Source organism: Rattus rattus, chromosome 3, assembly GCF_011064425.1.
Source record: "Rattus rattus isolate New Zealand chromosome 3, Rrattus_CSIRO_v1, whole genome shotgun sequence".
Classification (NCBI taxonomy): domain Eukaryota; kingdom Metazoa; phylum Chordata; class Mammalia; order Rodentia; family Muridae; genus Rattus; species Rattus rattus.
The window spans coordinates 52,037,319-52,060,156 of NC_046156.1; the positions used below are offsets into that span (position 1 = coordinate 52,037,319).

At 39.0% G+C, this 22,838-nt stretch overlaps 1 protein-coding gene and 1 non-coding gene across 2 annotated transcripts in view; both read left to right on the plus strand.

Annotated features, from left to right (window-relative positions):
* The first annotated feature begins 385 nt into the window (after positions 1–385).
* LOC116896409 (chitinase-like protein 3) overlaps positions 386–22,838 on the plus strand; it is a 57,149-nt gene continuing 34,696 nt past the window's right edge. Inside the window, 3 exon segments of the mRNA XM_032897553.1 lie at positions 386–489; positions 663–780; positions 1,050–1,235. Of these exon segments, the coding sequence (XP_032753444.1) occupies positions 419–489; positions 663–780; positions 1,050–1,235 (375 nt within the window). The 5' untranslated portion in view covers positions 386–418.
* Positions 15,546–15,652, plus strand: LOC116897394. The gene has a single exon (XR_004387438.1). It is a non-coding gene; the product is annotated as a U6 spliceosomal RNA (small nuclear RNA).

The following is a 22,838-nucleotide window of genomic DNA, read 5'->3' on the forward strand; positions in this document are numbered from 1 at the left end:
GTACTGAGAAAGCAGAAGTTTTCTTCACATTGAAAAACTGGCTGTAGGGAAAGTCTGTTTACAAAACTTCTCAGTGTGGTGAGGGTTGGTGAAGTTCTGACCAGGAAATTGGAAGCTAGATTTTAGATGACTAGATAAGACATTTAGGTAGGACATAGTGAAATTTTATAATATCCATGCTTACTAGATATCTGTCAAAATGTTTACTGAGTTAATTGATAAAAGCATAACAGTAAGATAAAGCAAAATGTAAAAACCATTTTAACAATTGATATAGAAATATATTCTCTCTCTCTCATATATGGGAATACATATCAATTTGAATACGAAAAATGAATGTGAAGTATACCTATATATTTTGTAGGAATTGTATACAGCTTTTCAACTGGAGTCCATTCAAAGCAGCAAGCCAAGGCTGATGGTCACTGCTACAGTAGCTGGTATAGTCTCCACCATTGATTCAGCCTATGAGATCCCCCAGCTGTCTCAGTAAGTGGTCCTTCATACTCTTTATTGCCTCTTGGAATTCAGGATGAGGGTGCTAATCCTTAGGGGGACTTGTTGTTTAGTGCTTTGTGCACAGGTCTTGGAAATTATATTGCTTTTCTGAATAAATGTGAGAAATGTCCACCAAAATGATTTACGAGTTTTTTCCTCTCAAGGTTCTTGGACTACTTCCTTGTTATGACTTATAATCTTCATGACTATAAAGAGGGTTTCACTGGAGAAAACAGTCCCTTCTACAAACACCCATGTGACCGTAACCCCTTCTGCAATGTGGTAAGACCCTAACAAGATGTAATGCAGATCATACTTGAGAATCCAAATAATAAGAAATGAAGGCATAAAATAAATAGAAAGCCAGCATATGTAGTCTTCTCAAACTACTGGTCATAAAACATTAACAATAAATTTAGTGATATGTTTGGGAAAAACTTTGAATCAATCTGTCTTTAATCATAGAATCTGCACTATTAGAACATGGAGTAAACATATAGAATAGCAAGTTAGAATCTGGCTGGATCTATTGAATCCCAGCTGTGTTTCAGGATTCCATCATGAACTACTGGAAGACAAATGGGGCTGCATGTGAGAAGCTTATTGTTGGATTCCCAACATATGCGCAGACCTTCTCCCTGATCGACTCCTCTATCAGTGGAATTTGTGCTCCAACCTCAAGCCCTGGAACTAAAGGCCCCTATACACAAGAAAGTGGGATCCTGGCCTATTATGAGGTCAGTAGGTTGGCTGTCTAGTGCTTTTTTGGTTTCCAGTTAAGAATTATGCTGTAGCTTTGGGTCAGGAGGCAGGATGGTAGAATCAACTCAATTTGAATATTCATTTTGATTAGTGTCTTTCTACATTTTTAAAAATGTTTTATTACACACTTCTGCACTAATATGCCTGTAGAATACTTAAAGTTAAACGTTTATTTAAAAAACAGATCACATCATGATTGTGCATTTACATTAACACAGAGAAAAGGTAAATTAAAATGAATGTATCATACTATTGTGGATTCTGTTACTTGATTGCTCAAATCTGGACCTTTGCTGAACATCTAAAAATAATGTGAGATGGGTTTTCATTTGTGCTACAGCTCTTTTTTTGATGGATTTGACTGTGGGTACAACCTGTAGTATAGTATGGGGAAAATAGTGGTTAAATTGGTTTGGCAGTTGTGTTTCCTCAAACTTGTAGACAACATTCAGGCTACATATGGAGGAAAAACACTAGTGTAATCTTAGTCTGTGCTATATACCTAGCCTACTCTTAAAACACAAAACAAAGGAGTAAAAACAAATGCAAACTAACAAAAAAGAAAGTTGTGACCTTTAATATAGCTTATTTGCAGTGACTCATATCTAAAAGCATATTCTTGCTCATTCCTACTAAAGAAATGTAACTCGATGTCTTTAATAATAAATAACATTCATTAAAAATGAGGCACAAAGAATATCAAACAAAACACATTTTTTTTTCATACCATATTTCAAGGTTTTGAACTTTTTTCTTTTTAAAGGTTTGTGATTTCCTGTCAAAGGGAGCTACTCAGGCCTGGAATGCCTATCAGGAGGTTCCTTATGCATATCATGACAATCAGTGGGTTGGGTATGATGATGTCCGCAGTTTTACTATCAAGGTAAGTACAGTCCCTTGGACATACTGAGGGCCCATACTTGAGTGGCAAGAATCCAAGTGATCTTGACCTCTCTTCTTAACCAGGCCCAGTGGCTTAAGCAACAAAACTTTGGAGGTGCCATGATCTGGACCCTTGACATGGATGACTTCACGGGCCCTTTCTGTGAACAAGGCAAATTTCCTCTGACCTCTAAACTGAAGGAAGCCTTTGTCGTGTACAGTGGAAGTAAGTGACTGCAAGATTATTCTAATAGTACATAAATGTCTCTTTACTGACTCAAAAGCACCCTTAATATGTGCATCACCACAGCACTGGGAGAATCTCCCCAATTCATCCCATTGCTCTTCTCCAAGTGGTAAAATGATACTGACTCTCTCCAGTGCCTGAACTTTTTTAACTAGAATTTTGGGATCTTAAAGGACATCAGGATTACATTAGTGAACAATGGGGGCATGCAGTTTCCTAATTTTCAAGATGTATGAGAATATTCAGAAACTGTGCTGACTTTCACTATAGGTATCATCTTCTTTGTGATGGCCATCCTCACAATATCATTGTTTCTCTGGGGAAACATAACAGGAATTAAATAAGAGTACTCTTAGTTCTCATACAAAAATGACCTTTTTATTTGTGTTCATAACAAAATCCTTTGAATAAGATTTTTTTACACACTTGGCTTTCATCACTAATTAGTATTATAAAAGAACTATATTATAAGGTCTAGCAAATTGAAAGGGTGTTATTAACACAGGATAAACAGGAAAGACAATTTTATGAGAACATGGGTTGATATGATACTTCTCTTAAATATCTGAGTATGGAGATTTCTTCTGAGATAACCCGAGGAAGTCTGGAGATAATTGCCCCTTTCTTCTCTAATGCATGCTACTATGTTCACACTTCAGTTCTAGGATGGGCCTCATTTCTCATGATGATCCCTTTCATAACTTTGTGCTGTGTCTTTCAGGTTGCCCACACTCTGTTTCAGAGACTCATCAGTTAAATCCTCCACTAGACAGTGAAAGAACAGGTTTGAAGAACATCTCTGGGGCAGTGGATCATCTGTCTTCTGTTCCAAGAGAATAAAAATGCCTTCTTGTATTGCCTGAATGCAATCTAATCCTTGCATAAATCCCAAGTGGACCTTATCCTCGGTTCACCTGTGATGAGGAGACTAGGCATGGCCTTGTCCTATCAGCTGTCATCACTGCTCTGAATAGAGCAGCATCCTTTGTCCTTGCAAAGCTACCTTGTTTATATCTACATTACTAAAATAAAATCAGCATTCAAAATATGAGTCTCTGTCTGTCTGTCTGTCTCTCTCTGTGTATGTGTGTGTGTGTGTGTGTGTGTGTGTGTGTGTATGTGTGTGTTATGTGTTTAGAGACAGCTTTCATCCTGGTGAAAATAGCAGTTCTGTGTATCAGACTGGGTTGCAGTATTAGAAGACAATATGCTAAGAAGTTATGTAGCCAAAAATCTCAGTCTTTTGCCTGTCAACATTTATGTGCATAATGGTCATGACTTTGGGTAAAATCAGTTGATGTTAGTGCAGAGATGGACAAAAAGTATGAGTTTATGTCTATCAATTTGATACCATACTCACAAAATAGTTACAGTGACCACAAGACAAGACACATGCAAAGCTGTATGTTTTGTTGAGCAGTAAAATCCATGTCATTTTTTTATCTTCTCTTACAGTCTTAGTGTCTTTTCAGTACCTCCCACTATTTTAATTATGTTAGTCCCACTTCACTAAGCTGTCCTAATCCTCTCTCATTTTCTCCTAGCCCCCTCTTTTCCTTCTTTTTTGTGTATTTATCACAAATTCTAGGTATAATTCCTTTGTCAGAATTTTTAGTTTCAATTGTTTCTCACATTCTCCATGATGCATTTGTACTATATGGATTTATATAAATATTGAAACTATTTATATAAATACTTTGAAGTGTTGGCTCATGGTCTAAATAGATGTTAGTGTGCTGGTTGAATACACTGCTGTGTGAATTTCATGCCAAGAAGTAGACACTAGCTCCAAGTGTAGAATCTACAGAATTGGAATGTTGTTCTGACTTTCTGCCTACTTAAAACAGAGGGTTAATTTGGAGCTTCAGTCATTCATCTGAGGAACTCCTGTAGGCATTCCTAATGTCTCTCTTCAGGACAGCACAATCACACTTGCCTTACCTCTGCATAAGCTACTGCCACAAGCTCAGTTCTGTGCTCTTGGTGTTGTGTATTTCAAGTTTCAAGGCCACTGTTCTGATGGATTGTTAGTAGCTACTGGTCTAGGAGTGGTCTTCATGTATAGGAACTCTCACTCTAGGAGAGTTGATTTGTGTCACTCTCATGAGGAATGAGAGCAGTGGCTTCTCACATTACCTAATAGGAATCACATTACAGTGGTACTTTAATGAAGAATTTGTATATGATATATGTTGTTTTGCATAGCTGGGCCTTAACCAGTCCTGCTCTATTTCCCAGGTCTCTTGTGCTTCTCTAGTATTTACTTCCAAAGGCAACTTAATCTAACATTGTAGAACACAATGAGCTATAAAAATCTGTATGTCTTTGTTTTTTTTTTTTTGCTTAGTATATTCTGTAATAGATGTGGAAATGCTATTTGTGCATTGGCTAGAAACCTGAAAGAGAGTGAGTAAGAAATAACTTAATCCAATGTTCTATAAGCTTCTATTTGCCTGAGTGAACATCCACGATGGATCAGACCCTGGAAAGAATCTCCTTGAATATTTGAAACATGGGTCAGAATAAGGATATTTACAAAAATATCTATAGTTTAGTGTTCATCATATGGAACATGTTACTTACACACCAAGAATCTAAGATAGGCAGTTCTGCTAGGCTTTCTTGTGAGTTCAAGTCCCTTTCCGTGAAATCATAAGCATAGCTACCATCTTTACTCCTACCTGTCCTAGCTTTTCTAACTGACATGAATTCACTTATTGGCATGTATCTACCTTTCCTCTATGGTTGGTTGTAGCAAAATTATTCTCATTTGATATTTTCAATTATTTTTAAGAAAGCAATTCATCTTACAATTGTATTCATATTGATTTTCAATCTCTCGTACATTTAGTCCTGAACTGGACATTCCTTGGAGGGGAGTAGTCAACTGAGAAAGAGCCATCATAAAATTGGTCTTTGTGGCAGTTTGGTACTTGCTGACTGATATGGGCAGGCTCATCCACTGTGGGCAATGCCATTCTTAGATAAGTTGTTCTGGCTGTTTAAGATAAGTAACTGAGGACCAAGTTAACAAATAGTGTTCTTTTAGACCCTCTGATTCATGTCAAACCATAGGACTTGTCTTCACTGAAGATGGATTTATATCATGTAACATGAAATAAACTGTTTTGTCTCCCTATTTGTTTTTTGTAAGTATGATTTCTTTGTCCCTGAAGTTCTGGAAAGGCAGAGCACAGGGCAGGCACAGCATCAGGCAACTGCTGGTCACATGATAGCCACATTCTGGAAGCAAAGAGAACAGAAAATATTCAATTAAAGCCAGGCCTAAAATGTCAAGAACTAGCCCTGGTTATGTACTATTTCTCTCCAAGAGTCAGCTCCTAAAATTTCAAAGATTACCACATACTATTGACCCAGGTCAAACCATAAGCTAATGTTTGAGAGTCACCTTCCAACTGTGATGTTTTGTCAATATTGTTCCCACCAGTAAGGTGACAATGTTCCTGCAAAATCCTTCACCCATGATCTTCCAATCATTTACAATGCATGAGGGCTTATATAGTCAAACCCATTGGCTCTTCCAAGGCACAGGCATAGGGGGCATACAATCTAGAAGTGGAGAGGATCTCATTTAGGAAGGGTATTGCTCAGAGTGAAAGTGAAAAATAGAATAAGTGTGTGAATGTGAACAAAATACATGTGATATATATGAAAAGGTCATTATTATGTGTAATGAATAAATACTACTATGAAAATAAGGAGGTATAACTGACCAATGAGGCCAAGATAATAACTGGAAGTAGTTCCTTAACCTTCTTTGCAAAATGCACAGTCAATATCTACATACAGAAGATTTCCAGAAAGTATTAAACACATTATTAAATTTGGTGATCTTGTTTATATGGAATGAACAAGTTTGCAATCAGTCTAACTGCTTGAGCACGAGAAGTGCTTATGTGCTTCACAAACCAAACCTAAATTAGATATTATGTAAGTTTGAAATTCATTATTTATGAATCAAAACATAGGAAGAGCCTCAGGGGTCCCCAACACATATATAGTAGAGGACTGCCTGGTCTGCCTTCAGTGAGAGAAAACATACCCAATACTTGAGAGACTTGAGGCCCCAGGGAATGGGGTGGCTTGGTAGGGTGTGGGGCATGTGGAGTTTGGGGACATTCTCTTGGAGAAGAAGAAGAGGAATGGGATGAGGAACTGTTGGAGGTCAGGATGGCGGGGGATAATGGCTAGACTGTAAAAATAATTATTGATAATAAAATAAATAAATATATAACAAATAACAAATAGGATCAACCTGGTTTGGATTTAGTAATACTTAAAATTGAAATGAAGCTGGTTTTTAATCTTATGTTAAATATCTGTTTAAAGAACAACTCTAGAAATGTACTTGCTTAAGAAATATATGATAATCATTGTCAATAATTTCCTTTTGATTCAACATCAGTGAGATTTTTCTGTAAAGTACATTTATCATATTGATTATTCTTCAATAAAGGATGGAGAAAGAGACAGATATTTAAAGTGTTTTCAGTTAAAAGTTATGTTATTTACTTCTTTTTTCCTTTTTTAATATTGGATATTTTTATTTACATTTCAAATGTTATTCCCTTTCCCAGTTTCCTGGATATAAGCCCCCTATCCCATCCCTGTCCCCTTCTTCTATAAGACAGTTCCCCCTACCCAACCACCTCCCATTCCCACCCCCCTACATTTCCGTTTGCTGGGAGTTCCAGCCTTGGCAGAATCAAGGGATTCTCCTTCCATTAGTTCTCAACAAGGCTGTTCTCTGCCACATATGCAGCTGGAGCTATGAATCTGTCCATGTATAGTTTTTGGGTAGTGGTTTAATTCCTGGGAGTTCTGGTTGGTTAATATTGTTGTTCTTATGTGATTGGAAGCACCTTCAGCTCCTTCATCCTTTCTCTAATTTCTCCAAAAGCAACCCCATTATCAGTTCATTGTTTTGCTGCTAGCATTCGCCTTTATATTTGACATGTTCTGGCAGTGCCTCTCAGGAGACAGCTATGCACTTCTTAGCCTCATCAATCTTATCTAGTTTTGGTGGAAATATATATATTGCTGTAACCCATGTGGGGCAGGCTGTGAATGGCCATTCCTTCAGTCTCTGCTCCAAACTTTGTCTTCATAGCCCCTCTTATGAATATTTTTGTTACCTGCTTTAAGAAGGACCGAAGCACCCACACATTCTGGTTATCTTTCTTTAGCTGCATGTGGTCTGTGGATTGTATTTTGTGTAATTCTAGGTTTTGGGTTGATATCCACTTATCAGTGAGGGAGGGCATACCATGTGTGCTTTTTGGTGATTGGATTATTTCACTCCGGATGATATTTTCTAGTTTCACTCACTTGCCTATGAATTTCATGAAGTCATTGTTTTTGATAGCTGAGTAGCACTCCATTGTGCAGATGAACCACATTTTCTGTATCCATTTCTCTGTTGAAGGGCATCTGGGTTCTTTCCAGCTTCTGGTTATTATAAATAAGGCTGCTATGAACATAGTGGAGCATTTGTCTTTGTTGTTCATTGGAGCAACTTTTGGGTATATGCCCAGAAGAGGTATAGCTGGGTTCTCAGGTAGTGCAATGTCCAATTTTCTGTGGAGCCTCCAGACTGATTTCCAGGGAAGTTCTACCAGTTTGCAATCCCACCGTAAATGGAGGAGTGTTCCTCTTTCTCCACATTATTTACAGCATTTGCTGCCATCTGAGATTTTAATTTAGCCATTCTGACTGGTGTGAGGTGGAACCTCTGGATTGTTTTGATGTGTATTTCTCTGATGACTAAGGATGATGAACATTTCTTTAGGTACTTCTCAGCCATTCAATATTCCTGAGCTGAGAATTCTTTGCTTAGCTCTGTCCACGATTTTTTAATAGGGTTATTTGTTTTTCTGGAGTCTAATTTCTTGCATTCTTTGTATATTTTGGATATTAGCCTTTTATCAGATGCAGGATTGATAAAGACCTTTTCTCAATCCGTTAGTTGCCATTTTGTCCTAATGACAGTGTCCTTTGCCTTACAGAAGCTTTGCAATTTTATGAGGTCTCATTTGTTGATTCTTGATCTTAGAGTTTAAGCCATTGGTGTTTTGTTCAGGAAATTCTCCAGTGCCCATGTGTTTGAGACTCTTCCCCACTTTTTCTTCTATTAGTTTGAGTGTATCTGGCTTGATGTGGAGGTACAGCTGGACTTAAGCTTTGTACAGGGTAATAAAAATGGGTCAATTTGCATTCTTCTACAATCTGACCTCCAGTTGAACCAGCACATATTTGTTGAAAATGCTATCTTTTTTCAACGGGATGCTTTTAGCTGCGTTGTCAAAGATCAAGTGACCATAGCTGTGTGGCTTCATTTCTGAGTCTTCAATTCTATTCCACTGAGCTACCTGCCTGTCTCTATACCAATACCATACAGTTTTTTATCACTATTGCTCTGTAATACTGTTTGAGTTCTGGAATGGTGATTTCCCCCAAAATTCTTTTATTGTTGAAGGAGAGTTTTCGCTATCCTTGGTGTTTTGTTACTTCCAATGAATTTGCAAATTGTTCTTTTTAACTATATGAACAATGGAGTTGGAATTTTGATGGGGATTGCAGTGAATCTGTAGGTTGCTTTTGGCAAAATGGCCATTTTTACTATGTTAATCCTGCCAATCCATGAGCATGGGAGGTTTTTTTTACCTTCTGTGGTCTTCAATTTTTTTCTTCAGAGACTTGAAGTTCTTGTCATGTGATCTTTCATTTGGTTGTTTAGAGTCATACCCAGGTATTTTATGTTATTTGGGACTATTGTGAAGGGTATCATTTGTCTAATTTCTTTCGCATGCTATTTATCTTTTGAGTAGAAGAAGGCTACTGATTTGCTTGAGTTAATTGTATTCCCAGCCACTTTGCTGAAATTGTTTATCAGGCTTAGTACTTTGCTGGTAGAACTTTTGGAGTCATTACGTATACTATCATATCATCTGCAAGTAGTGATACTTTGAATTCTTCCTTTCCAATTTTTATCCCTATGACCTCATTTTGTTGTCTGATTGCTCTGGCTAGGACCTCAAGTACTATAGTGGAGAGAGAGAGAGAGAGAGAGAGAGAGAGAGAGAGAGAGAGAGAGAGAGAGAGAGAGAAACCTTGTCTAGTCCCTGATTTTAGTGGAAGTGCTTCAAGTTTCCCTCCATTTAGTTTAATGTTAGCAACTGGTTTGCTGTATATGGCTTTTTCTATGTTTAGGTATGGGCCTTGAATTCCTGATCTTTCCAGGACTTTTATCATGAAGGGGTAATGAATTTTTTCAAATGTTTCCACAGCATTTAATGAAATGATAATGTGTTTTTTCTTTGAGTTTTTTTTTTTTTTTACATAGTGGGTTACATTGATGGTTAACTGTATATTAAACCATGCTTGTATCCCTGGGATGAAACCTACTTGATCATGATGGATGATTGTTTTGATGTGCTCTTGGATTGGGTTTGCAAGAATTTTATTGAGTATCTTTGCATTGATATTCATAAGGGAAATTGGTCTGAAGTTCTCTTTCTTTTTTGGGTCTTTGTGTGGTTTAGGTATAAGCATCAGTGAGGGACTGAGGGATACTAGGACAACTTGGAGGAAAGGTCAACTTTCGTATGTTAAGTATGTACCTCAGATATTTGTCCCGGGTCTGAATAACAATACCCAGCAAAACTTTCAATCACCCAAATTGTAGAAAATAATACATTCCATGATAAAGCCAAATTAAAACAAATCTATCAACAAATCCATCCCTAAAATGGTGTTTGAAGGTAAACACCAACCCAAAGAGGTTAACTACAGATAAGAAAACATAAAGAAAGAATAGTATCAGAACAACAAAGTCAAAAGGTGAACACACAAACACACACACACACACACAAACACACATCAACATAGCATAAAATTTCTCCAAGTTGATCAAATTCTTAGACAAAATAAATCTCAAAAACTACATAAAAATCTAAACACCTGCTTCTTATCTGACTACAATAGATTAGAGATGTTTTTCAACAACAAGAGAAACAACATAAAACTAATAAACTCATGGAAACTTCACAACTCCATTCTGAATGAAATGTGGAGAAGGACAAAAATTAAGAAAGAAATCAGGCTGGAGAGAGATGGCTCAGCTGTTAAAGACTTGGCTCACAACCAAAAATAGAAAGAAATCAAAGGGTGTTTAGAAAGGAATCAAAAGAATACACAGCATACCCTCACTTTGGTGACACAATGAAAGCTGTTTTAAGAAACAATTTCATAGCACTAAGTGTCCACTAAACTAAACTGGAAAGATATCATAAAGAAACTTAAAAAAACCCTGAAAGATCAATAAAAAAATAAAAAAAACCACTTCTGGTTCCAGTTCCCAACTGTGATCCAGAGGTAAGTCTTGCCACAGCATTCTGTATCCAAATTCCAAATCCTGTCCAGAGAGAGCTGGTCTCCCAGAAGTGCTGACACACCTTAGATCACAGGGTCACAGTCTCATAGGAGGGAAAAGCTCCAGTCAGAGGCAGCAAGACCAGCTAACACCAGAGATAACCAGATAGCAAGAGGCAATTGCATGAACCTAAGCAACAGAAACCAAGGCTACTTTGGCATCATCAGCACCCAGTTCTTCCACAACAGCAAGCCTTGGGTAACCCAACACATGTGAAAAGTAATATTCTGTTTTAAAAATCCCATCTCATAGTGAGGATAGAGGCCTTTAAGAAGGACATGTGTAACTCCTCTAATAAATACAGGCGAAGTATTTTGCTAGCATTCTTCAGATGAAGATGTAGAACTCTCAGCTCCTGCACTGTGCCTGCCTGGATGCTGCCATGTTTCTGCTTTGATGATGAGGAACTGAACCTCTGAACCTGTAAGCACCCACAATTAAATGTTAATTAAGAGTTTTCTTGGCCACTGGGTCTGTTCACAGCAGTAAAACCTAAGTAAGACAGAAGTTGATTCCAGGGATCAGGGTATTGATGTGATAGGCATGACCATGATTTTGTTTGGAAGAATGTAGATTTTTGGGACTTTAGATTTGGAAAGCAGTGGAATGTTTTAAGTGGTGCTTAATGGACTACCCTAGTAGGAATATTAAAGACTTTATTACTGAGCATAATTTGAACTGTGCAGACCTGGCCCAAAAGCTTTCAGTGGAGAATTTCAATATGTGGCCTAGAGACTTTGTGATGTTTTGGTGAAGAATGTGGCTGCTTTTTTTGCTCTTGTTGGAAGAGTCTGCCTGGAGCTAAGGTGAAGAGACTCAGATTAATTGCACTGACAAAGAAAGTCTCAGAAATGCCCCTCCTAGACTTTATTTTCTGGCTCAGTCTCCTGAAAAACATTTTAAACAAACATAGCAAGCCGAGAAAGGGAAAATATAAAACAAATGGTTTGAGCATAAAAGGGCTATCAGGAAGTCAATGGAACTGAATACTGTGTTCAAAAATATTTATACAAAAATATTTATATACAGCAGAGGACTCCTCCTGGGTCTGGGTTCAGTCAGGGAAGATGCACCCAACCCTCAAGAGACTGGAGGCCCCAGGACATTTAGAGGTCTGGTGGGGTGGGTAGGGTGGGGACATCCTAGTGAAGACAGGGGAGGCGGGCAGGGAGGAGGTATGGGATGTGGAATAGTTGGAGGGTGGACAGGGAGGGTAATAAAATCTGGAGTATAAAAATAAATGAATAAGTTAAGAGAGAGAGAGAGAGAGAGAGAGAGAGAGAGAGAGAGAGAGAGAGAAAAGAAAAATATTTAATTGAATTAAGGGAATAGTGACCTTAGGACAAGATTTCACCCAGCTAAATTTAGGTCCAGGCATGGTAGTACAAGCTTTAATCCCAGGAAGCAAAGACAAGTAGATCTCCAAGTTTAAGGACTCCCCCTAGAGAAAGTTCTAGGTGAAGCAAAACTTTAATCCCAGTGCTTAGGAAAGGAGCATGCATATCTTTGAGTTTAAAGTCAGTCTACAGAGAAAGTTCCAGGATAGCTAAACTTAGGTAGTGAAAGAGATGGAAAATTGAAAGCTGGTGATAATGTAATAGAACAAGGGGGGCATGTTCCAGCCACAGGAAGCAGCAGAACTCAGTAGCTTCAGCCATGCAGCTCTGGCTTTAGAGTAAAAAATAGAAGGAGCTATGGGGACAATTGATGATGCTTAGCTGGAGCTAAGAAATTAGTGGTGATTAAGAAGAGAACAGCTTCTTTCTGGGAGCCACAGGGCAGCCTGTCATAGGATCCTTCTGGTCTATATCTGTGCCCAGAGCTGGGGCTATCCCACAGACCACAGACCCAAAACCTGCCTGTAGGGAGCTGGTCTGCAAGGAGGGCTCTCACTCCTAATCCCACAGGTGGGACCCCCACTTTCTCTCCACTTACTATCCAAAGACAGACCTGCTGGGAGTGCTCCATGGATGGGAACTACAGAGCAGCCTGTGATGAGATAATTTCTGTCTCCATCTGCACTCAGAGCTAAGACTGTCCCACAGTGCTCCAGATCCAAAATCTGTCTGGAGAGAGCTAGTCTTCTAGGAGCACTATCACTCCTAAGATCACAGGCTCTAGGCTCACAGGCCCAGAGGAGGGACAAGTTCCAGTCAAAGACAGCAATACTAACCAACATCAAAGATGGTCAGTTGGTCAGAGGCAAGTAAAAGAACTCAAGCAACAGAAACCAAGAATAGTTTGCATCATCAGAACCCAGTTATCTCTTCCACAGCAAATACTGGATATCCAAGACACTGGAAAGGAAAGATTTAGATCTAAAATCATATCTCATGGTGATGATAGAGGACTTTAAGAAGGACATAAATAAGTACATTAAAGAAATACAGGACAACACAGGCAAACAAGTAAAAGCCCTTAAAGAGGAAACACAAAAATTCCTTAAAGAGTTAAAGGAAAATGCAACCAAACAGGTGAAGGAATTGAACAAAACCATCCAGGATTTAAAAATGGAAATAGAAATACAGATATCACAAAGGGAGACAACCCTGGAGATAGAAAACCTAGGAAAGAGATCAGTAGTCATAGACACAAGCATCACCAACAGAACACAAGAGATTGAAATGAGAATATCAGGGGGAGAAAATACCACAGAAAACATTGAAACAATAGTCAAAGAAAATTCAAAAAGCAAAAAGCTCCTAACCCAAAATATCCAGGAAATTCAGGACACAATGAGAAGACCAAACCTAACTGCAATAGGTATAGAAGAGAGCAAAGATCCACAACTTAAAGGGCCAGTAAACATCTTCAACAAAATTATAGAAGAAAACTTCCATAACATAAAGAAAGTGATGCTAATACATGTACAAGAACCCTACAGAACTCCAAATAGATTAGATCAGAAAAGAAATTCCTCCCATCACATAATAGTCAAAACACCAAATGCACAAAACAAAGTAAAAATACTAAAAGCAGCAAGTGAAAAAGATCAAGTAACATAAAAAGCAGACCTATCAGAATTTCACCAGACTTCTCACCAGAGACTAGGAAAGCTAGAATATCCTTGCCAGTTATCATACAGACCCCAAGAGAATGCAAATGTCAGCCCAGGCTACTATATCCAGCAAACTCACAATTACCATAGATGGAGAAACCAATTTAAAACTAAATTTACATTATGTCTTACCACAAATCCAACTCACCAAAGAATAATGGATGAAAAACTCCAACTCAAGGATTGAAACTGCACTCTAGAAAAAGCAATAAAATAATCTTCTTGCAACAAACCCAAAAGCCACACAAATATAATTCCACTTCGAACAAGAAAAATAACAGGGAACAACAATCACTATTTTTTTTTAATATCTCAGAGCATCAATGGACTCAATTCCACAATATAAAGACATAGTAAACAGGACCCAGCGTTTTGCTGAATACCAAAAATGAACCTCAGTGACAAAAGCAGACACTACCTAAGAGTAAAAGACTGGAAAAAACCTCTAAACAGGAAATCTATGTGAGGACCCAGCTATACCACTCCTGGGCGTATACCCAAAAGATGCTCCAACATATAACCAAGACACATGCTCCACTACGTTCATAGCAGCCTTATTTATAATTGCTAGAATCTGGAGAGAAACAAGAAGTCCTTCAACAGAGGAGTGGATTCAAAAAAAAAAATGTGGTACATGTAAGTCATGGAGTACTACTCAGCTATCAAAAATGATGACTTCATGAAATTCATAGGCAAATGGATGGAACTAGAAAATATCATCCTGAGTGAGGTAACACACACACACACACACACACACACACACACACACACACACACACACACACACACACAGCATGCACTCACTGATAAGTGGCTATTAGCCCAAATCTCAAGTTATCAAAGATACAATACACAGACCACACGAAGCTCAAGAAGGATGACCAAAGTGCAGATGCCTCAGTCCTTAAAAAGGGAACAAAAATATTCATTGGAGGGGATATAGAGACAAAGTTTGGAGGAGAGACTGAAGGAATGGACACTCTGAGCCTGCCTCACCTGGAGATCCAGCCCAGAAACCTACAGCCACCAAACCCAGACAATATTGCTGATGCAAAGAAGTGCATGCCGACAGGAGCCTGATACAGCTGTCTCCTGAGAGGCTTAGCCAGAGAATGTCAAATAGAGAGGCAAATGCTAGCAGACAACCAGTGAACTGAGAATGGGTCCCTGTTGGAGGAATTAGAGAATGGATTGAAGGCACTGAAGGGGCTTGCAACCCCATCCGAACAACAATACCAACCAACCAGAGCTCGCAGGGACTAAACTACTACTCAAAGACTACACGAGGACAGACACACCGCTTCAGATGCATATGTAGCACAGGATGGCCTTGTTGGGAACCAAAGGGAGGACAAGCCCTTGGTCTTGCAAGACTGGACCCCCAGTGTAGGGGAATGTCAGGGTGGGGGAGGCAGGAAGCGGGGGGGGGGGAACACGCTTATAGAAGAAGAGGGGGAGGACGGGATAGGGGGCTTATGGCTGGGAAACCAGGAAAGGGAATAACATTTGACATTTGAAATGTAAATAAAACTATCCAATTAAAAACAGAATGAAATTAAAGACTTTTTAGAATTTAATGAAAATGAAGGTACAACATACTCAAATTTATTGAACACAATGTAAGCACTGATAAAAGGAAAACTCAAGTGCTTGCTTCGGCAGCACATGTATTAAAATTGGAACGATACAGAGAAGATTAGCATGGCCCCTGCGCAAGGATGACACGCAAATTCTTGAAGCGTTCCATATTTTTCAGCCACCAAACTAGATAAGATGGATAAAGCAAAGAATTGCAGGCTGACAGGAACTGGATGTAGATCTCTCCTGAGAGACACAGCCAGAATACCGCGAATGCATAGGTGAATGCCAGCAGCAAACCACTGAATTGAGAACGGGACCCCCGTTGAAGGAATCAGAGAAAAGACTGAAAGAACTTGAAGGGGCTTGAGACCCCATATGAACAACAATGCCAAACAACCAGAGCTTCCAGGGACTAAGCCACTACCCAAAGACTATACTTGGAGTGACCCTGGGCTTTAACTGCATAGGTAGCAATGAATAGCCTAGTAAGGGCACCAGTGGAAGGGGAAGCCCTTGGTCCTGCCAAGACTGAACCCCTAGGAAACGTGATTGTTGGGGGGAGCGAGGTAATGAGGGGAGGATGGGGAGGGTAACACCCATATAGATGGGGAGGGGGAGGGGTTAGTGGGGTGTTGGCCTGGAAACCGGGGAAGGGAATAGCAATTGAAATGTAAATAAGAAATACCCAATTTAATAAAGATGGAGGAAAAATAGAAATGTAAATAAGAAATACCCAAGTTAATAAAGATGGTTGAAAAAAATTTCAGCGTTTCAGTGTTAGAAGTGAATGCAAGTGATCAAATTTGATTTGGTGTCTGTATTGGGTGACATATAAACATATGATTTGGAAAAAAAGGAAAACCCAAAGCTTTAAGTACCTCCAAAAAGAAAGTGGTGAGAGTATATACTAGCAGCTTGACAGTACACCTCAATGCTCTAGAACAGAAAGAAGCAAGTACACTCAAGAGGAGTAGATGGCAGGAAATAATCAGACTCAGGGCTGAAATCAACCAACCAGAAACAAAGAGAAGTATATAAAGAATCAACAAAACCAGGAGCTGGTTTTTTGAGTGCAAACAATGAGTGACACAGTGAGTTGGTCTGAGACAGCAACAAGATACACACACTTATTTAAACTAAGTGGCAGGTGGAGAGAAAATACCCAAATTAACAAAGTCAGAAATAAAAAGAAAATAGACCTGACAAAAGACATGGAGTAAATTCTGCAATCATAAAGGCATCTTGTAAAAACATCTACCACAGCAGTTTGAAAGATCTAAAAAATGGATATTTCATCAGTACATTCCACTTACCAAAATTAAGTCAAAATCAGACAAGAAATTTAAGTAAAAGTCAGCTAAACAAAACAAAATCCCTGGGCCAGATGGTTTTAGCTTGACTTTCTACCAGACTTTCAAAGAAACGTTAACTTAATATTCTAAAATTATTCCTTAAAATAGAAACTAAAGGAACATTGCCAAATTCATGTTATGAGGGCACAGTTAGACTGATAATCAAATAACATAAGGACCCAGCAAAGAATTTGAATTATGAACTGATTTCTTTCATGAATGAGGATGTTAAAATACTCAATAATATATTTGCAAACTGGATCAAAGAACACATTAAATCAATCATCCAGCAAGACAAGTAGGCTTCATTCCAGATATGTGGCAATGGTTTAATATATGATAATCAGTAAATATAATCCACAGTATAAGAAATCTGAAAGAAGCAAAACACATCAAACACGTAATTGTGGAGGTTTGAATAAAATAACCATCATAGGCCCATAGAAACTGGCACTATTAGAAGGTATGGCCTGAAGCAAAGAAGTGCAGGCTGACAGGAACTGGATGTAGATCTCTCCCAAGAGACACAGCCAGAATACAGCAAATACATAGGCGAATGCCAGCAGCAAACCACTGAAAACCTGTTGAAGGAATCAGAGAAAGGACTGAAAGAGCTGAAGGGGCTTGAGACCCCATATGAACAACAATGCCAAGCAACCAGTGGACTAAGCCACTACCTAAAGACTATACATGGACTGACCCTGGGCTCCAACCTCATAGATAGCAATGAATATCCTAGTAAGAGCACCAGTGGAAGGGGAAGCCCTGGGTCCTGCCAAGGCTGAACCCCCAGTGAATGGGATTGTTGGGGGGAGGGTGGTAATGGGGGAGGATGGGGAGGGGAACACCCATATAGAAGGGGAGGGGGAGGGGTTAGGGGGATGTTGGAAACCGGTGAAGGGAATAGCATTTGAAATGTAAATAATACCCAATTTAATAAAGATGGAAAAAAAGAAGGTATGGCCTTATTGCTTTATGGCTAGCCTTGTTCATGGAAGCGTTTCACTATGGAGACAGCCTTTGAGTTCTCATATACTCAAGCTATCTTCAATGCATTAGATAGTTTTTTCGTGCTGCCTGTAGATCAAGATGTAGAACTCTTCTCAGAGTAAAAGGGTAGAAAACAATTTTCTAAGGAAATGGTCCCAAGAAACGAGCTGAAGTAGCCATTCTAATATCGAATGAAATCTACTTTCAACCAAAAGTTATAAAAAAAATCTAAGGAAGGACACTCCATATTCATCAAAGGAAAAGTCCATCAAGATGAATTCTCAATCCTGAATATCTGTGCTCCAAATGCAAGGACACCCACATTCATAAAACAAACCTTACCACAGCTCAAAGCACACATTTCACCTCACACAATAATAGTGGGATATTTAAACACTCCAACCTCATCAACCAACAGATCATGGAAACAAACTAAAACAGAGACATAGAGAAACTACCAGAAGTTATGAACCAAATGGATTTAACAGATATCTGTAGGACAGTTCATCCTAAAACAAAACAATATACCTTCTTCTCAGCACCTCATGTTACCTTCTCCAAAACTGACCATATAATCAGTCACAAAACATGCCCCAACAGATACAAGAATTTTGAAATAATTCCATGCATCCTATCATATCACCACAGACTAAGGCTGGTCTTCAATAATAACATAAACTAGACAAAGCCCAGATATGCATGGAAGTTGAACAACATTCAACTCAATGATAACATGGTCAAGGAAAAAATAAAGAAATTAAAGACTTTTTAGAATTTAGTGAAAATGAAAGCACAGCAACCCAAACATATGGGACATAAAGAGAGCAGTGCTAAGAGGAAAACTCATAGCTCCGAGTGCCTCCAAAAAGAAACTGGAGAGAGCATTCATCATTAGCAGTTTGACAGCACACCTAAAAACTCTAGAACAAAAAGAAGCAAATACACCCAAGAGGAGAAGAAGGTAGGAAATAATCGAATTCAATGGTGAAATCAACCAAGTAGAAACAAAAAGAACTATACAAAGAATCAACAAAACCAGGAGCTGGTTCTTTGAGACAATCAACAAGATAGAAAAACCCTTAGCCAGACTAACCAGAGGACAGAGAGAGTGTATCCAAATTAACAAAATCAGAAATGAAAAGGGAGACATAACAACGGAATCTGAGGAAATTAAAAAAATCATCAGATCCTACTACAAAAGTCTATGTTCAACAAAACTGGAAAATCCGGATGAAATGGACAATTTTCTAGACAAATACCAGGTACCAAAGTTAAATCAGGAACAAATAAAGCATCTAAACAATCCCATAACTCCTAAAGAAATAGAATCAGTTATTAGAAGTATCTTAATTTAAAGATTGTTGAATTAATTATTTAAAAAAAAACAAATCTCAGCAGCAAGTTCACTACCTGCCTGGATAAGTTTTCTTCCCAAATGAAAGACATACTGACCTGATATTTTGATATGCCCTACATATTACAATATCTGGGCTACTGCCTAACCTCCATGCAGTTCATCCCTAGTATTACTCACTAAATTCTGTGTTCTATTTTGGCTTCCCTGGACCCAGAATGCTTCTCAACTGGGTTGATCTCTGGGTGTCACTCTCCTGGCTCCTTCACATGGTGACCATGACTCTCTGTCCTTCATTCTTCTCAGTCATGACATCTCTCCTCTCCTCCACACTCTCCCAGTATGTTGGATCTCCATTTTTTCTTCTCCTCTTCTCCTGATCCCAAGCCTGATAATACTAATATACTGTCTCCGGCTGTTGGCTGTTGGCATCTTTATTTCCCATTCAGAACCAACTGAGATCAGGTTCCGAGAAGCTATTGCAGATGTTTCCATGCAAAACTTGTTTTTGGGGGGGGGGCATGCTCTAATTAACACTAGAACACAAGCAATTACAAAGGATGATATGCTAGTATACGTAAAAAAAACCACGTAGAATACCACAGAGGATGTCCTATAGCTCATTAACTATAGGACAGGGAGAGGGAGCCACTACGATCTGCAAGTAAGTGGTGGACATATGTGGGAACAGTTTGAGCATTGTGAGGGGAGATGAAACTGGAGATGCAGGGAGGAGAAGAAGAGCCTGTTGTGAGTAGACAGTCTTGATGCCTGAGGCCATGGTAGAGTCCTGTCCATACTATGTCAGGGTCTGCATCTATGTTGAGATAGGGGCAGGGTCAATGTTAGTGACTCATATTACCACTGGAGATGATGGGGAGCTGTTTTGGGTAGCTGCCTATGATCACAAGAGGTCCAGGAGCTGTGCTGAACTGGTCCTGCTGTTTATTACAGTGAGCTGGCCTTGCCTCTCACCACTGACAGAACTCCAGAGATCAGGGCCTGTGCCTTACCTGGGGACTACAGTGGAACTGGCCCCAGGATGAGAGCATGGGGATGTGGCCTAGTCCCTCACTTTCTGCAGCACTTGGGAGAGTGAGCCCTATTCCTTGTCCGGATAACATAGTGGAGCTGACCCTGCAGGAGTGGGTGCAGGTAAACCTGCATGGGGCATGAGAGAGAAAGAGCTGATCCTGCCTATTGGTGATGGCAGCACTGAATGGCCTAGCTTGTGTAGTGCTAGAGGGCTCAGCTTGGTGGTGTGGATAAGGGATAGCTTGGGTGGGAAAGGCTAACAATTTCAGCTACCCTCTGGACCCAGATTCTGAGATTTGAGTTGGCCCAACCCAAAATTTTTATCTTCTGTGAACTTTTGGGGTACATGAAATAGCTTGACCTGCTGCATCAAAGTTAAAGGATCTCCATGATACTGGTCAACAACAGGAAAACCACAAGGAGGCTTAATGAGATGCAATATTGATGCCATCTATTTTCTATTTCTGAAAAATTTGCTCTTCCTGTAAGTGGTTTTTCCACACACTGCCCATGTCTGTCTTCAACTGTGATGACATTGATTTTTTGTCTATGTTCTCACTTGATTGGCATCATCCCTGAGGTTCAAAAGAAGGCCATAGTATAACACATATACAATGTAACTGTCTGCAAGGTATTCAATGACCTTGTAAGTGTCAAATGATGGAGGAATTGATGTTCAGAGTTTTATTTTTTGTTTTCTAAAACAAGAGTAGGAACTTCCTAGTCAGCCTCTTAGGTATCACGTCAAATAGAAGTCACTACATAGTTTTTTCCTCATCATACAAGAACAACGGTAACATTGAAGAAAATGACTGGTTATAGGAGGTTTTAATTAATGGAATTTCAAGGTCAATAATCCAAGAAAAATTGATAAGATGCAACTGTATGTGGAATAAGATAATGCCTCCCTTCTTGGCTACAATATTAAGCTGGCATTGATGTGGAAATTCTGTTCCCAAAAGTTCATTCCTATTATTTTTAAAGAATAGCCATGTTTTTTAAATGTAGAAACACTATTATATGTTCCTGTACAGGGTTTCTATTCACCCATTTCCTGCCTCCTGTAGACCTTGGAGACTATCCCATTAAAAGTCCAGTGTCAGGAAGGGATTGTCCTTTTTGAGTTGTTGGTCAGTGGGTAACATTAATAGCCTCCAACCTATCACTAAGTATTCACATTTCTCTTACTTACCATTCAGAACATGATAGTCATATCCATACTTTTATAAAGTATGTACATGAATCATACAGCAAGGCAAATTTAAATGGTGCTGACCTTTAAGCTTCATCTTTCTTGGCTCACTTTTATAGTGCTAGAAGATGTTTTCCACACTACATGAGAAGAAAAGAATTCATTTGTGTTGTCTAGTTGCCAACTGTGCAGTCAACAATGTCAACCAACCTGTCAAAATATATCTCTAGTGGAGTAGTATCAGAAATATCCAGCAAATAACAAAATATCTTCTGATTTAATTTAATCCTTGCTCCAAATGATGAAATGGGTCCAGTACAGCAACCTGAATCTAGTTGCTCATATTCCCTAGGGATTTTCTCCTTTTATTCTCCTAAGATGTCATAATACTAAACCATCTTCTAAGTTAAATGGATTTATTGACCCTAATGAGAGAAAATTCTTCTTTGGGTAGATGGTGACTAATCCAGAAGCATGGAGTTTGTCATTGTATAGAGAATTAAGAAATTGTAGTGTAACTACCCCTAAATGTAACACGTATATCACACTAACACATCTGAAATCTTAGATATCATCCAGATGGCAGCATCATTGTCAAAGCAGAATCAGTAGAGGACTCCAGTCATATAGTATTTTGTTGACACACCAAGTAAATGCATATATGAGCTGACAAGAGTTCTGAGTATATAAACAGGACCTGCACAAAATCAAGCCAGACTAAATCACAACATAGAAAATGGAGGAATAAAGTTTCAAATATACCTGAGAATCTTTTGGTATAAATTGCTGATGGCTAAAGGAGAATTAGTTTTGTTTAGTTGCCTGGACCCTAAGAGTTTACATCTATAGTATAGATCTGCCTACCATATGAACAATGAACTAAGTGGATTCTTGGGTTAAAAGTATCTGAAGGAAACACACAAACACATAAGGGAACTGAGCTGCTAAGCAAAGAAGTGCAGAAGTGTAGATCGCTCCTGAAGGAATCAGAGAAAGAACTGAAGAGCTTGAAGGCCTGAGACCCATATGAACAACAATGCCAAGCAACCAGAGCTCCAGGACTAAGCCACACCTAAAAAGACTATACATGGACTGACCCTGACTTGACCTCATAGTAGCAATGAATATCCTAGTAAGAGCACCAGTGGAAGGGGAAGCCCTGGGGTCCTACTAAGACTGAACCCCAGTGAACTAGACTGTTGGGGGAGGGCGGCAATGGGGAGGGTGGGGAGGGAACACCCACAAGTAAGGGGAGGGGGGAGGGGATGTTTGTCCGAAACCGGAAAGGGAACAACACTGAAATGTATACAAAAAATATTCAAGTTAATAAAAAAAGATTCTCTTGTAAAGATGAACTCCAAATAAAACCATTAAAAAAGAATTTTTTGAATTATACCCCTGCCTTAGTAATGTAACTGGAACGGAAGGCTACCGA